Source organism: Euwallacea fornicatus, chromosome 2 (assembly GCF_040115645.1).
Source record: "Euwallacea fornicatus isolate EFF26 chromosome 2, ASM4011564v1, whole genome shotgun sequence".
NCBI classification, from domain to species: Eukaryota; Metazoa; Arthropoda; class Insecta; order Coleoptera; family Curculionidae; genus Euwallacea; species Euwallacea fornicatus.
Window position 1 is genome coordinate 4,880,210 of NC_089542.1, and position 16,054 is coordinate 4,896,263.

The 16,054-nt window shown below is 39.1% G+C and overlaps 3 protein-coding genes, 1 long non-coding RNA gene and 5 other non-coding genes across 17 annotated transcripts in view; 5 read left to right on the forward strand and 4 right to left on the reverse strand.

The window, feature by feature from the left end:
* On the forward strand, window positions 1–1,771 carry LOC136347698 (uncharacterized). Its single transcript, XR_010733526.1, has 2 exons — window positions 1–140; window positions 1,571–1,771. It is a non-coding gene; the product is annotated as an uncharacterized lncRNA (long non-coding RNA).
* LOC136347630 (atrial natriuretic peptide receptor 1) lies at window positions 103–13,744 on the reverse strand. Its single transcript, XM_066297788.1, has 20 exons — window positions 13,644–13,744; window positions 10,604–10,847; window positions 8,999–9,164; window positions 8,764–8,841; window positions 7,819–7,975; window positions 5,784–5,903; window positions 5,616–5,725; window positions 5,000–5,561; window positions 4,852–4,936; window positions 4,682–4,799; window positions 4,137–4,304; window positions 3,910–4,086; window positions 3,703–3,862; window positions 3,495–3,653; window positions 1,548–1,716; window positions 1,163–1,433; window positions 1,031–1,099; window positions 820–982; window positions 660–770; window positions 103–605 (listed from the first exon to the last, which is right to left on the reverse strand). Exons 1-20 carry the CDS (start codon window positions 13,648–13,650, stop codon window positions 382–384), a joined length of 3,318 nt encoding a protein of 1,105 aa, XP_066153885.1. The 5' UTR covers window positions 13,651–13,744; the 3' UTR covers window positions 103–381.
* On the forward strand, window positions 1,848–1,921 carry TRNAT-AGU (transfer RNA threonine (anticodon AGU)). The gene has a single exon. It is a non-coding gene; the product is annotated as a tRNA-Thr (tRNA).
* Window positions 2,107–2,903, reverse strand: LOC136347691 (bublin coiled-coil protein). Its single transcript, XM_066297925.1, has one exon. The coding sequence runs from the start codon at window positions 2,678–2,680 to the stop codon at window positions 2,363–2,365; it is 318 nt and encodes a 105-aa protein (XP_066154022.1). The 5' UTR covers window positions 2,681–2,903; the 3' UTR covers window positions 2,107–2,362.
* Window positions 5,985–6,057, forward strand: TRNAM-CAU (transfer RNA methionine (anticodon CAU)). Its single transcript has one exon. It is a non-coding gene; the product is annotated as a tRNA-Met (tRNA).
* TRNAL-CAA (transfer RNA leucine (anticodon CAA)) lies at window positions 6,334–6,447 on the forward strand. The gene is made up of 2 exons: window positions 6,334–6,371; window positions 6,403–6,447. It is a non-coding gene; the product is annotated as a tRNA-Leu (tRNA).
* TRNAL-CAA (transfer RNA leucine (anticodon CAA)) lies at window positions 6,922–7,036 on the forward strand. Its single transcript has 2 exons — window positions 6,922–6,959; window positions 6,992–7,036. It is a non-coding gene; the product is annotated as a tRNA-Leu (tRNA).
* Window positions 7,408–7,489, reverse strand: TRNAS-GCU (transfer RNA serine (anticodon GCU)). Its single transcript has one exon. It is a non-coding gene; the product is annotated as a tRNA-Ser (tRNA).
* Window positions 12,258–16,054, reverse strand: part of enc (encore) — an 18,860-nt gene continuing 15,063 nt past the window's right edge. For 6 of the 9 annotated variants that reach the window (XM_066297827.1, XM_066297864.1, XM_066297803.1 and 3 more), the window contains 9 exons: window positions 15,817–15,969; window positions 15,626–15,757; window positions 15,387–15,569; window positions 14,907–15,330; window positions 14,660–14,851; window positions 14,290–14,561; window positions 14,082–14,232; window positions 13,887–14,025; window positions 12,258–13,824 (listed from right to left, as the gene is read on the reverse strand). In XM_066297827.1, the coding sequence (XP_066153924.1) occupies window positions 13,791–13,824; window positions 13,887–14,025; window positions 14,082–14,232; window positions 14,290–14,561; window positions 14,660–14,851; window positions 14,907–15,330; window positions 15,387–15,569; window positions 15,626–15,757; window positions 15,817–15,969 (1,680 nt within the window). In that variant the 3' untranslated portion in view covers window positions 12,258–13,790. Of the gene's footprint in view, window positions 13,838–13,886; window positions 14,026–14,081; window positions 14,253–14,289; window positions 14,562–14,659; window positions 14,852–14,906; window positions 15,331–15,386; window positions 15,570–15,625; window positions 15,758–15,816; window positions 15,970–16,054 lie in introns of those variants that run through there. The other 3 variants (XM_066297845.1, XM_066297854.1, XM_066297874.1) reach the window with 3 other exon arrangements.

A 16,054-nucleotide genomic window follows, 5' to 3' on the forward strand; every position in this document is an offset into this window, starting at 1 on the left:
CATAAAATTTTCTGTCAAAAATCGGAACAACTTCATAAAATTATTCAAAATCGTCTTATAAATCCACAAACAGAATGATCAAACGTAGAAGAAAATATTTATTGACCACAATTTATACATTAATTTAGGCGTACGAACAGGTACAAATATATTTGTTTCTATGCTAAAATTTAAAATCACAGACATGAAAACGTGACGACTACACAAAATATGTATCATAAAATGAACATTCCTATAATGAAGCTACACCGATCACCATTTTCATATTTTTTCAAAAGCGTTTTCCGCAACGATTTAAAATTACCTAAAACAACAAAGCACTTTATAGGATTAACATTGATCCCAAATAACTTCCTGCTACAGCACTACATGGGCAAATAATCACCCCATAAAAACCAGAGGATAAGGGTTGTTAACATCCAACTCTAGTATGCTTGCTGACGTAGGAGTGGGCGGTCTGGGGTCAGTATCCGTACTCCCCAAAAGCCAATAAGTGACTACAAACCCTTTCCCTTTAAGCTCCACCTCTCCCCGCAACTCCATATTAAAAGTGCCGAATTTATCGAATATGCACTTCGTAGCTTCACTGACATGAATCTTCAGCGCTGAGAAAAGCATTTTAGATAAAATTTTAACATTTAAAAAAATCTGTAACATACGCTGCCCAGTGCTCTCCATTCTGCTGGCGGTGTTCACCGCATCCCCAAAGAGGCAGTAATGAGGCATTTTCTGTCCCACCACTCCTGCGCACACAGGCCCTGAGTGAATACCTTTGAAAAAATTCGATTGGTTCATTTTAATGATGCTTAAAAAACTGACCAATACGGAGCTGCAAGACTCGATCGGGCTGGTGTACAATAGTGAAGCTGCGCACTGCATCCAGGATAGACAACGCCATAAGGCCGATTTCGCGGGCGTGGCTGTCGCCGTTTCGCTCTGGAAGGCCTGATACCACCATATAGGCGTCGCCTATTGTTTCCACCTATTAAGCTGTTGATTGGTAGTGGTTCACAAAGGATGCCGCACCTACCTTGTAAACGTCATAGAAGCCTATGATCCGATCAAAGGTGCTGTAGAGGTCGTTGAGGAAGTCCACTACCTATATTAGTATTGCAATAAAGAGTGGGGGAAGTGGAGTATTTAATAGTATTGGGAGCAGTACCTGCATGGGGGTGCTATTAGCGCAGAGCGCAGTGAAACCCACAATATCACTGAAGTAAATTGTAACACACTCAAACTGTTCTGGCTGCACCATTTCTCCTAGCATTAACTGTTGAGCCACGGGCCTGGGCAGTACTTGATAAAGAAGCTCCTCAGACCTTCGCTTTTCCTGACTCAGCTCCTCAGTTTTTTCACTTACTAAAACCTCTAAATTGTTTGCGTATTGTTCCATGCGTCTTAAGAGATCATCCATAAGATTTTCGCAATAACCCCTAAGAAATACTGAGAAGTACTACTTGAACATGAATTTTCATTTAATTGACTACAATGTCTACTAAAAACCATACATAAATAATATATTTCCCTGCATTGCTGATTCTTTATACCTCATCATATTTTTTATTTTAAGTCTTATGGACTCGAACGTGGGTCTATCTTCGGGATTGTCGTTCCAGCTACGTTCCATGAGTTCTAAAAGCTCCTCAGGGCAATCTCGTTGACTTACTGCGGGTCTAAAAGGTGGATTTTCTCTGGCTGCAACTCTGGCTATAATTTCTAAGGGATAATAAAGTTCACTTAATGAGTAATTATATTTGAATATTTTAAATAATTAATTTTTCATTTTATTTTGAGTAACAAGAGTGGCATGTAGGTATTTATTGAGTTGAAAGCATAAATAAACGTGCGGCGCCGTGGCTTAGTTGGTTAAAGCGCCTGTCTAGTAAACAGGAGATCACGAGTTCGAATCTCGTCGGGGCCTTACGCAACTTTTTTTTTCTTACACAATTTACTTTTTCTTTAAAATCTAATTATATATACCTTTTATAATTATACATATATTTTTGCCTGCGTTTTTTTAAATATTTATCATTGTTTTTTAATTTTGTATATTTACTTTACAATGCTTCTTGAAAAATTATAGTATTCTTCAATAGAAGAAAACACTTTAAAAAGAAAAAATAATTTAATAATAAATCAAGAAAATGCATACACAATGGATATTAATGGACAACAGTGTTTTTATTTATTTACCCAGGGAATGTGTAGGTTTAACAACTGATACCCAAGAAAACTCCCCTCAAAACATAAAAGTTACAACACTAGATAGTAAGACAAATAAACTGTTGGACTCAATCCTACTCCATTTTTTTTATATTCAATATCACATTACTAGCACTAAAATTTAAAACCTGATTGTGCTTCACTTATTGTTCTCTTTGGAACATTCACTAATTGCCTCACCATCCCCTTGTGGAGCTTCTCCATTCAACTGCTTGCGAATCTCCCTATTCGCATTCAAAAGCTGAAGCAGTTGAGCGTGAATATTATCATTCTTATTCTCTATATCATCCAAAGCTGTAAACAAGGCGTCCAGCTGATTATTCAGCTGCTGGTACTCAACTAAGGTAAGTTCTTCACTCTCATCCTCTTCTACTTCTATAGGAGGCTCTTCAGGGGGTGTAGGAGGGTTGTTTGAGTTGGTGTTGTCCAGGACATCTTTATGATGCTTTTCTCCCATTTTTTATATCGCCACTCTGACGGAGGAGTGGAAGTCACAGTTAGGGGCCGATTTGTAACTATTTTATGGGTTATCACTCTTTGGTTAGGTGAAGATGTTACAGCGCGAACTTTTTTGGTGTAGATTTAAAGAGATTTTAAGGCCCTTTGGGCCATTTTAGTTCTTATTTGTTTTCGTGTTTCGGTTTCTGCCCAGACTCAATCAGGTGTCAAGGTCACCTGATTTTAATTGATATGAAGTTAGGAATATAGAAGCTCAAGATAGTCTGGAGTATGATTGAACGATAAATTGGAAGAGTGCTACTATTGTCACCCATTTTATTCAATAAAAAGATTTTTTAACAATCGCTGTACTTCCAATAATTATTGCTAATATTTATGTTTTTTGGATTAAATAGCTTAGAATTCATTCTCTCTAGTGCAGTTAAACCCGTAGGCCTAAATGCTTTAGTTTTGCACCAAACAAAAAAGGAAAATAGGAGCACTCTATAGCATTCTAAAAATATAATTTTTGTAGGAAAAAATCATAATTCCTCTATGGTATCTCTAAGGAAACTATTATTTTATGTTAGGCGTACATGTATAGGGGCAGAAGCTTGGTTTTTTCCTAAAAAATGAGAGTTGCCTACAATGATTTAAAAACGCGATTTCTAAAAAAATGTACAGTTCTTTTATAGTACAATACTTCTAACAAATTCGTGCCTTAAGGTCTATTCTTTTTAATTCACTTAATCCCTTAAACGTAGATTTTTTGGTTCTTGTAGTAAAAAATAGGAAATCTGGAGCTCCCTACGCAATTTTTTTGAGTAACTTACCTTCAACCTCCAAAAACCTCCTGGCTGCCTCATACGGTCCACCTCTCACTATGATTTCCTCTAAAATAACAGCAAAGCTATACACGTCGCCCTTCTGTGTAGCGGGGTTTCCTGGTACTAGAGTCAAAGGCAGCAACTCCGGGGCCACCCACAACATTTCTGCATATCCATTAATCACTCTCTATTACAATATTCAGCGCCAACTCACTATTGTAATATCCTGTGTCTTTGATGACCTCAAGAGGAGTACTTAAAGAGGTCAACCCGAAATCGGATATTTTGAGAACAAACCTTCCATCAATGAGACAATTGCAGGAGCTTAGCTTGCCGTGAAAGGAAATATCGCAACTGTGGAGGTAGCTCATGCCCTAAGGCACCTACAGGCTTTATCCTCGGATAGATTTATGATACTTACTTTGACGATATCGTAGATTAGAGACATGCGAAAGTTCCAGTCCAAGTGTAAGTCCTCGTTTTCGAGGACGTCCCTTAAACTGCCTCTCGAGCAGTATTCGGTGAGGATAAGGATGGTGGGGCATTCAATGCAGGCCCCTAGGAAACGTACTGTGTTTTCATGAGTGACATCTCGGACCTAAAAAGATCAAACTTTTAAGAAGGGAAAGTGAAGAAGTGTACACTTGCCTGTTTAATCTCCCAGAGGAGTTTCTTCGTGATGTCGAACTTCTTCTTAATAATTTTCTTGATGGCCACTCTACTGCCCTTGTAGATACCCACAGTGGTGTAGATCTTAGCTGAGGGCTGTGAGGTGTTAGAAGTGATTGATCCTCTGCAGCTGGTTAATCCGTAGGTCTTAAATCAAAGAATTAGAAATAAGTTGTCTACAAAAATATAATTTTTGTTTGCTCAAACTGATGCCTCTACTTCACAGCTTCTTTACCAACTAAGTCGAAAATTTCACTGTTTTTATGTAATACTTACGTAATTATTTACCCCAAATTTCAGTATCATAGAAAGTTTATTCGTGTGGTTATAATTTTTCAAAAATTTCCCATTTCTTACCATTTATTTAAGTGCATTTTGTGGTCTTCCACCATACAGCTTTTAATAGAATAAATTTGGGTGTTGCTACATTTTGAAGTACATTATATTGAAGAACAGTGGCGTACCGGATATTTTTTAATAACTTCTCTGTAATTTGAGGCCTTAAAGAGGAAAAACAGAGTTACCTCTGTGAGCTTTTGCAGCGCTAATTTGGACCCAAATGTCCTGCCAGGCTCCAAAATAACCTCTTCAGAGCGAATGCGCCAAGACATGTTGTTCAGATCAGCCGAGGTCTTCATGTGCCTCAAAAATAAACGTCAGGAATACGGATGAAGGTTTAATTGATTCAACTTACTTGTAAGTGACGCAAATTAAAGTAGAAGTAAAAGCCAGGAAAACCCCCACAGCAAAAGATCCATAAATGACTACCATAAACGTTTCTGACAAAGAAGACATTTCTGGATATTGAATAATGTTGTTTTGTAAGTAATAACTTTAATTACCTTTGTCTCTGCACTCTGGATCATCCACAAAGCCGCATTTTGGGACATCAGGAGGAGGGCCTTCTCGCCCTCCAGGCCAATGAATCTTCTTTCCAGAAGCGTGGGAATATCTTTTATCCACCCCATTATACTGACCCACAACCTCAAATTTTCCGGTAATGGGGTCCAAATCCAACACCGAATAGTCCGCATCTCGATCACCGTTATCGTCAATACGCACTTGTCCGGTAATCCCGCGAAAAGTGCGATTCCACATTCTCAAAGTAATTGCACTTCCATCCCTGATATCGCCCCCTTCTTGTAGCGTCTCACTGAGAGCCATCCCCAAGAGAATCACCCCATCGTAGAAGGCCCCAATAACGAAGTTCACCTCCAAATCCCCAGCACTGATTGTGTAATTGTAGTCTCTCAAAGATCTCTCCTTGACTTTGTCAGCGAAATCCTGGAATTTATCGCTGGTGGGTTGTAGAAGGGACACCCTCAACAAAGCTTCATATGCCGCTCTCGCCATATCGTCTTTTGAGTCACCGGCTTTCCAATCATGATCCCCCCAATAAGAACCCTATTGACTCAATTGAAGGCAAAAAGGATTTTGAGTATTAATGATTAAATTTACTTGAAAAATCTCCACATCCAAAAAAATCCAGTCCCCCTTAGTCATGCCCAAATTATGCGCCACCAGCATGAATTTGCGCACTAGAGACCCGCGCACACTCAAAATGACCACTAAAGTAATGACAAAATATTAAACGAAATCATGAGACGAAGTGAGGAGTTACTATACCTCTAGCATACATGCTGGCGTCCCTCAAATAGTTGTCCAATGACTCATTTTCGTTGCCGTCCATTTCCCGGACAAAGCTCAGAACGCCTTCTTTTTTGAGTCCGTGCTCTAAGTTTTTACCTTTTAAATTGTTTTTTTTTTAAGTATAAATTTTAGCAGTATAAGAAAGATGTTATTGGCTTTCGTAACACTTTTACACAGGCCTCGGTAGCGCAGTAGGCAGCGCGTAAGTCTCATAATCTTAAGGTCGTGAGTTCGATCCTCACCCGGGGCATACTTTTTTTTAAATTTAATATTAGAATAATTTTTATATTTATTTTAATTTCAATTTTTGCTTTAATCCAAAAAGTTATTGTATGCAGAACAATTTCTATGAAAAATAAATGTTGCACTAAAATAACATTAAATAAATTTTTTTATATTTATTTTAAAATCTTATTAATATTACTGTTTTATCACTTATTACAGTATCTGCTACATAATCGTATTATCAATATTATTTCATTTTTGTATTATGCCTTTCTGCTACAAAGTTGCGCCAACTCAATATGTCAGGATGGCCGAGCGGTCTAAGGCGCCAGACTCAAGGTTACCTTGCCTATTATGTAGGTCTCGAGTATTCTGGTCCTCTTTGAGGGCGTGGGTTCGAATCCCACTTCTGACATATGTTTTTGTTTCTTTTATAATTTACTTTTTAGTAATGAACCGTATTTTTAAACGAAACAAACATATAATATTGGAAAAATCATAATTGACTGGAAAAATATATTTACTGTCTTTATTAAAAAAAAAAATACATTACACTATAAAAAAAATGAGTTGAGTGTCTTGCGCCTAATATTTATTTTTTATATTAATGATTTTTTGGTTAAATTTTAAAACAATAATTTAACTAAATTTAATTTCGTTTCAGTGAAATCAAGATCTCCCTGCTGAATTATGACCTTATTTGAGCTGTTCTAAGTTATTTTTTAAGATTAATTTTCTCGAAAACTAAACGAATTGAGTTAAGCCGCATCTAAGATTTTCGTTAAAAACTCAAAAATTTAATAAAGATAGCACTTCATCACTTATTGTTCTATAGATTTTTCATTTATATTATCTTCTCTTATACAACAATATTTTATTGAAAAGATATGTCAGGATGGCCGAGCGGTCTAAGGCGCCAGACTCAAGGTATACCTTGCCTATACTATAGGTTTCGAGTGTTCTGGTCCTCTTTGAGGGCGTGGGTTCGAATCCCACTTCTGACAGATTTTTTTTCTATTATATATTTTGTATTTTGTAATAATAAATATTTTAAAATATTAGAAAAATATTACAATATTTTTTTGAGTTATTATTTTCTGGAAAAAACAAAAAATTACCAATTTATTCATAACACAATTTCTAAAATTTTTAATGAGTTTAAATATATTTACAAATCATGATTAGAAAATTTTGAAAATTAAAGTAAAAGAAAAACACGTTTTCATACGTCAAAAAACAATCAAAATTATATAAAAGAATCAAATTCCTTTATATGTATATTTTTGTGTTTTGTGTTTGGTAATAAAAAATTTTTGCACTGTTGAAAAAATAAAAATTTAAAGACTTAAAAAATAAATATATTTAAAAAAAAGGTCGACGAGGATGGGATTCGAACCCACGCGGGCAGAGCCCATTGGATTAGCAGTCCAACGCCTTAACCACTCGGCCACCTCGTCACGAGAACATGTATTGCTAAGGCTGTATACCTTCATATGGCTGTTAACATAAACTTAACTTTTAAATATTCTAAGTGTCTCAAAAATAATCTCAGAAATATTATTTAAGTAATATTCCCGTTATTGCTAAGTCTAAATTAATAACAAAATTCCTTTGAGTATTGAATTTTTAAAATCCATTTTCACTCTACTCCCAGATAATTCACTTTACCAATTGAACTTTTTACGTTATAGTCAAAAACGCGCTTTTCCTTTTTTTCTTTTTCTCACCCGTTCTCTCTCTTTCTCTCTCTCCTTCTCTCTCTTTTTCTCTATTCTTAAGCACTTACCAACAGTGAGGGAAAATAGATCGGACCTGTCCAAAATCAAAGCGACATGTTTCCAGCCAAATTGGTTTAAAATGCTTGAAAAGACTTTCTTCAACCTGCACTGGCAGTAGGACATGCGCGTCAAAGTGGGATATTTGCTTTTGTCTTTGAGAATACCCTGAAAAAACCTTTTAATAAATAATGGATGAAGCAAGTTGTCATGGATAAAGCATATTGCTGTTATTCAGCAGCATAATAAGACGAACCTAAGCCATTAAATATAGGATATCCAGGGAGATAATCGGGACCAGTTTCATTACGTTATGTATGAAGTGTCATTTGTAATTTGGATCGAGGATAACGACGAACGGAATCATCGTTTAATGGGAAATAGGAATGTTATTACATGTGAATTAGGGAGAGAAAGATAAGTTGTTATAGGGGGAAAAAGGTTTCTTTTTGAATTTGTAGACTTTAAAGTATAAATGGTCTTAATAAGGTAATTCAGTCTCAAGGGAGAAAATCAAGCCCCATTTCCCAAAGTTTTTCCATTCTGTTCATATAACAGCAGAATTAGAGAACCATTAAACAGCGATTAAGCGGGACAGGAAATTAAATCTAATCTGGATTAAGAAACAAATACCTTTGAGCAATTAGCGAAAGTGGAAAGCGGATTGGATGGTTTAGAACCGGAGTTGATTGGTGTGTTTCGTGGCTCTGTAATTGAACAGAAACATCCACTCGATAAATCTCGAATTCAATAAATTCGTTTCTGTGGAGTAGTCATCTTCAAAAACAAATGAATGGAAAAACAAAAAATGACGCGCAATAATCCTATTGTTGGAGCCGCCATTTTTAAAGGCAAATAGGGTTGCCAAACTTCCGTTTCTTCCCAGATTAAACTATCTATGCTAAGAATGTATTTGATGGTAAAACCATGCTTAACATGTTTTATTCAATACTTACCGCGCTCTCGCTTTTATTATTCGGATTGTAGCGGCTTAAAATCCTCGAAGTGACTGAAAGTTCCACCTCGCTGGGGGGCTGAAATCAGACACACAGTTTCAGGCTCTATTTTAAAACCCTCCATATAATAGCGGTTCGGTAAAAATTGCGGTGAAATAACGTACAATTTTATATATTTCCATTTAGCAGAAATCTCAACAGTTGCACAATAATCGATAAGCCTGCTAAATTTTACCTGGTCGCCCATTCCTGTTATAATGGGCGTGTTCCAATAGGCGGCCAAGCGCGCCACTGGTTCAAGGGCGAAGAGACAAGCCGGCCCTATGAAGGCGATGACGTCGGAGGTGAAGTGCATGTCGGCCGACAATCCAGGGGCGAGGGCGCCACTGCACGAGGGGTAGCTGCTCAAAAAAAAAAAATCTAAAACTTTTCAAAACTTGCGAAATGTCAGGAATATTCCAAATGAAATTTTCGCCAAAACTGTGAGAAGCACTTAGAGTTGCGCCTAATGCGCGTTATGATCAGTAGAAAAAAAATTATTATAAAGATAATTTGCGTAGGAGTAAATGATTTTTTGCAGCAATATGATAGCGCACGCTTACGAATTTTTTAAAGGAACTTATTAAAATTACGTCTCTAAAAAGCTTCGCACGTCACTGTTTTTTCTGTAAACTACTGAGATTCGCTCACACAGTACCGAATACCCACCGACTAATTTGAACCATTCAAATCGCCGCCTGCGCGTAATCGTATATTTAGTTACCTTGTTGGAAACCTAAAAGTTTTTCTTATATTTTAGTAGGATTGAGAGTCCAAGAGTGTGTGGAAAGATCATTTGAGGCCTTGTACTTGGTAGAAGTGGCATTTTTGGTGAGAATCTTGCTGACCGTTTGTATTTTCAACACAACTCTAAATAACGCTCAAGAGATAAAAAACTTAACGGTTATTTTGTTTTATTTCCCCATGTAAACTGAACTAAACGAGTGCTTCAGCGTTTAATCTCAGATTGCTCCCCCAGGGGCTCATATATAAAACCTTTATTATCGTGTTATTCCCCACTTAAAAGAATGTATACTGTATTCCCTCGTTCCTAGGGCCGGTTTTAAGGGCTTAACAAGCCGTTTTCCTGTGAGTTTCCCCACGTCTAAGCTCTGAAATTCATAGCTGAAACGGGCAGTAACAAGCGCATTTTATTAATGTCACTTTAAAGGTAGTCTTGAGAATATATATCCCAATAAACTTTGCCTTAATTAAAGCAAAAACGGTACCTAATTGAAGGGTGTAGTGAGCCCTGCATACGTGTATGTTTATTAGATATTCCGTAGGCGTACCCCGAGTCCAATCAATCCGTTTCAGGGAGCCATAATTTAACTACATACCTCTCAATTTTCTCCCTCACTGAATGGTTTTTATTATGGAGATTGTTTCAAAGGCTTGTTTCAGGTTCAAGCTAATTTTAGGGGCATCCTCTGGAGGCCTTACAGAAGGCAAAAGGTGGAATTTCCATATATATGGGAGAGAATTCGATTGATCAGAGAAATGCGTGAAAAATGTTTTAGTTTCATTGCTATGGCTCAAGAATAAGGGCTGCAAAGTCATGGGGGGAAACTGGTGTCGTCAGAATGGCGTGATTGATTGCACCTTTTATGGAGGGCGATTCAACAGGTTTTTGCATTTTGTGGATGTTGTTTTTAGGTTAATTTTTAATCCATGGGAAATTGTGTCTTCTGAAAAACTACATATTTATATTTTTTACTCTGCACCTCCATTTCACAATTCAATGAACGGAGCAAATGTCGTTGCACACAAGTTAAAGTGGCCAGCTTTATCTCGTACTCACCTTTTTTGAACCTTTAAGAGTTTGATCCGATGTTTGGCGAGAAATTTCTCATTAATCTGCTCGAGAGCTATATCGACTGCAGGGCCGCACCTCTCCAAGTCAAAGGGCGAGTTCAAGTTGGACACCATAAGTACCCCCACGTTGTAGTACTGGAAATCTTGGTGTTGAGCCACAAGAGAGGGGGTAGAGGGTTTCGGGAAGGTGAGGAGAGTCAGGAAGAGGATGGCAGGCATTTGTGATTGGCCTAAAAAAGGAGAAATCGCAGATAACTTTCTAGTCAATTTCGGCGATTCTAAGCGGCTTGATACAATTTAAGGGAAATTCTAATTAAGCACGAAAGGGGATAACGCAATTTGCTATAATAGAGTTCGACTTCGTCATAATTTTAATGTTATTACCGGCAAAAGCGTGAAGTTTAGCGAGCAAATTACGGTCGAGGCTGGAAAACAGTCAAATTACAACGCGTCGACGGCAGCTAAACGGCCCGGATTTACATTTTACATTGGGAGAGATTGAATTATGCGTAAAAGATCGTTACGTTGTTGAGGCGGTGGTGTATCGCTCCTAGCGCCATCTGTTACTGATTTTTCAAACGCTAGTAAGTGACCATTGGGGATATACCGCATGCTTGGTTAAAAAAAAAATATATGTTCTTTTTTTTAATTTCTAAACGAAGAATATGAATACAGACAAAAGGGACAATATTCTCATTTCCAGGACGCAACCTATTAAAAGCCTCTCGGCGTTCTCTTATTAATTAGTGAGGGATGCCTTCAATAAAGACTCATTTGTCGTCCTTTGAAAACTAAGTTTTATTTTAGACAAAGGAGGATGCTCTATGATAAATTAATAAAAGCTTTCAATTCAGATTACTTTTATCTCTCAATTCCGAGGAAACTCTCTGTATTGGTTTGGAGAGATATTTTCCCTTTTTTCATCGAACTGACGCCGTCGGTGAACATTATGACGCAAAAATTAAAATTGAAACATCTACCCCGATTCTTTTTATTGAGGACATTCGGAACCAATGGCTTAAAAACTAGGTCACGTTTTAAGGGTATATTTTTGCATAGAAAATCTGAAAGCGCACGTGTTGACGAAACTTCTTGGATTCAGTCAACAACCGACTATTTTTAGAACACCAGAAAAAACTAAAAAAACTTGCCTTTTTCCTTCGAGAAAAAGTATCTAGAATTCCCCGCAAACTTCCTGAAAGCCCGAAACTACTTCGAAAAGCGCCCAAGACTTTGGACGAGCACTGAAACGTCCTCGGACACGTTATCGGCGAAACTGCCGATGCGAGAGTCGTCTTGGTCCAGGATAGCGCTGAATCTCAGCTTCGGTCGCTGATGAATCTCAGCCTCCGTCGCTGACAGTCCGTTTTAATCTCATAGCCGAGGAAGAGCGACCGCGGCAAGTTCAAGGACTAATTGTTGTTTGCGTCTTTACGTGCATGCAGTAATTACTCTTGTTTTACGCGACAGTTATCGCAAATCTAAAATTATTCCATTTTGAGTATTGTGCACTCTCCAGAGGGTCTAGCTCGGCATGCTTCACGTGACACAAATTATGATGACATGTTGAAAAAAGTCAACAGTTGACGCTCGCTACTTTGACTGTGGAGTCAGTCTGATAGGAAATAAAACGCACACGCTCCCTTTTATTAAATAAATGTATATTCACAGAGTGTGTATCAGGCACATGAGAACAAAAATATAGTTAAATCAGATACATAAATAAACTATATAATAATAATAATATTAATAAGAAAAATCCGCTATAATAATTTACAACAACAATACTACTTTTGCGCAGCATCAACTGCGCGTAAAGACCTACTCTTTTGTCTTTGCAATTAAGTAAGCACACTATCACATAAACGTCAATCGGAAGAGGTGCAAGAGTGTCAAAGAGACGAAGACGACCGGTTTTGACGGCTGTCAATTATGCGTCACGGCAACGGTTGTCGGTCGCATGCGATTCTAGAAGCTTCGAGAATAGTATTAAGACACGAAAAATGATTTTTGTAACAGTTGTCAATTGTACGTTAATGTCATTCATGTAATTCTGAAGTGGTTCTAAAAGGTCAGAGACGTTGCGCATATCAAGCACGAAGAATGATAGGGTATTTTTGGGCAGTGACAACAACAATAAACCGGTGGCGATTAAACCATTGGCAGCTGTCAATCAAGATGAGTCAAAAGTAATTATTTTCAAAAAACATTGACACATGGCGGTCAATAATTTCAAGGAAAAAGCTTATCTAAAATCACTTTGAAGAGATTTTGGGCGCTGTAGCGGAGTTTTTTTTTAAGAAACGTTTCAGTTTTACTCTTTGTAAAACTTCATTATATTTTAGTTTTGATGCCATCAGGGGGGAATTGGAGAAATTGAATGTTACAAAGTTTACAAAAGTGAACTCCACTTTCCTCCTGAAGATTTCAAAACAATATACCGGAAGTTGAGTGAAACGAAAGTAAGCGTTGTGATACGTTGTGATTTACGATAGGGCTGAAATGGGAATGATTAAAAAAGAAAAACAACAATAAAAAATGGAATTAGAGTATGTGGTGGTAACCTGGAGTCGACAGAGATGATATTATATATACGAATCGTGCCTTCAAAACCCGCAGATAGAGCAACTGTAAAGTTTTAATGGATTCTTCCTTTAGCAAAGATTGATGCATTCTCACAAATCACCAATCGCCCGAAACACAATCGACCGAAACGTGCTAAATGAAAATACGTGTAAAAATCACTCACTTTTAGAATCGTTTTTAGAAAATTATCGATTTTTATTTGTCATTAAAAGGGTCCCTTTTGTGCGTTATGAAAGCGTACGCGGTATCAAGAAGTTTGACAATAACGAAAACACTAAAAACACCCATTTTTACACTAATTTAACGCTTTTCTTTGGAAAGGCAGGGTTAGAGCTTCCAAGGCAACAAAACTGGCATACTTAGAAGTAAAACAAATTGAGCATGATTCTTAATTTAAATAAGCACTAGGGCTGCGCAAAACAATAAAAGGAACATCTTACCTCTCATTTTATTATTGACCTTAAGTAACACGAAAATATTGCTGGACAGCCTAAAATGTCGATGTTTGCCTACAAACACGTGGGTTTTTTCGCTTAAATCTATCGATAAAAAATAGAAAAACTTATCAATCGATCGACGGTTTGAATTTATTTGCCGGAGGGCGGCAGGCCCTTGTTAAGCCTGCAAGAAAACCCTTGATGAATTGATTAAGTATCGAGGAATCGACGATCGAGAACACTCACTTGGGCTTACGGTTTTTGTAATTATTGTAATGAGATCTCATGTCGGGGCCCTGAGTAGGTGCCGGCCGGTTGTGCATCGCGGGTGGTGTCGGTTGTCGGTAGATGTTTGGCTGTCCTCGGCCCACCAGACGCGGATCTGCTACAATCACAAAATAAGATGTTGTAATTCGCGTCAAATTATTGTTTTTCACTTACATTGTATGATGTAAGGCATGGGCATCCCCGGATAAAAGCTAGGAGGAAACGTGAACCTTTGCCGCTCAAAATGATTCCCTACATCTCCCGCGGGTGTGGGCGACCGGCTGCTTTTTGCCGTCCCAGGCGTGGCCCCTCGTTCGGCGCTCATCTAAATCGAATTACTTCCGGCTATAACCGTAAAACTCACGAACAAACTCGCTCTCACCTGTCTGAACAACCTCGGCCCCATAGCGGGATACCCTCCCTGGCTGAAAACGGCAAATTGGGGTGTTGGAGGAGTGCTCGGGGGCGGTGTGCGATAATGCCCTGGGGGCGGCAACGTCGGACAATATCCGGGCGCTACCACCGTTGCCGCCGGAGAGCTGGTTCCAGTGCTGCTCTGACTGGAACCCATCGGAAACCGCCCGGATTTACCGGTGTAACCACCAGAGGGCGGTTTCGAGAATGACGGACGGCGAGGGTCGAAGGGATGGCCACCTGGAAATGCAGAGATAGCAAAATCATTTCGGATTCTGAAGCGGAGATGAAATATATCGTGAAGTACTCCATAATTCTGGGAGGCACGAGAAACGTACATTTGGGATGGATGGGAACGAATCCCCTCGGGGTGCTGGACTGCGACGGTCCCAAGTTCATTTGCTGCATGTTTTGAGTCAGTTGAACGAATCCATTAGGCGTGGCTTGTTCTAAAGGGGTGGTCGGGAGCGAGGCCATGCCTCCTGTGGGGGTGGGTGTGCCATGCGGGTATGCGGGTGCCGGCTGATAAGCTGAAAATTTAAATATAGGCACAGAATAGGAATTATTAATCCTCCCAAAATTTACCAGTGGTTTGATACAAAGTGGTTGGATTCTGCGCATAAATCAAAGGCTGATTTTGGTACATTACAGTTCCAGTGGGCTGGGAATACACCATTTGTACCGACTGGTTCGGATAAACGGGCACAATTTCCGCGTTCTGCACTTGTGCAGGACCGGGCTGTGCCGCTACGTAGTTAACAGCAGGGGGATACCCTGTGGAAACGTACGTTGGTTGTGGCTGCGCCGGCACCTGCACTGAGTACCGTGGCGGCGCCCCGCTCTGCACCGGTGGCTGCGTACCGCTCGCGTAGAAACCAACGGTAGCCGGTTGGTTCCAGAACGCTCCGGACGAGGGCGACTGGTAGGTTATAGTTTGGGCGGCGCCAGGAGCGCTCGCCGCTTCAGGTACGAAGAAAGTTGTGCTCATTTCCTGGATGTTTTGTTGATCCTAAGAATGAACAAAGAAATCCCAGAAAATCCTAAAAAATCGTAAAAATAACCTACCAGCCTTGTGTCATAAGGTTGTTGCACGGGAACTCCATATCCGGGGGCGGTAGTGTAGACAATGTAAGGTTGGGAGTACACGGGCATGTTCCCATCTGCCGGTTGATTGGAAAAGTTGGAGTATTGCTGCTGTTGTTGCGCAGGCCCCAAAGCTGAAACGACGTTCTCGCAGGAATTGACCGTCTTCAAAACAAAATCTTACACAATTTCTGGCACATTTCCAACAAGAAAGCGAATACCTGAATATAAGAAAAACTACGATTCATGGCAACACCTGAAGAGGCCGTGGACAAGGGCGGAGAAAAGGGTAAACTGGGGCTGGTGGCGCTGTTAGTGAAACTTGATTTGGTCTTCAATGGCGAATGTTTCTTCTAAAATGACCGTTAAGGTTAAATCTTGAGTTTTTATTTGCATAAAACTTTAACAATACTTCGCTTTTGGGGGACATAGGTGGCGTTTTGTCCTTTTGAGGCGATTGCGCCCGCTCCGTCTTCAAGGGTTCATCGGGAACTAGACCGGGAGCGGGTTTCACAGGGTCATAGTAGTATATTGTGCCGTCTTCGTTCTTGAACGGTTTGCCCGTCTAATAGAAAAATAGCAATAAAGAAAAAATAACTGCCATGTTAACTTTAACCGATTCTTGTGGTCTGTGTGTGTGTATGCGTTTA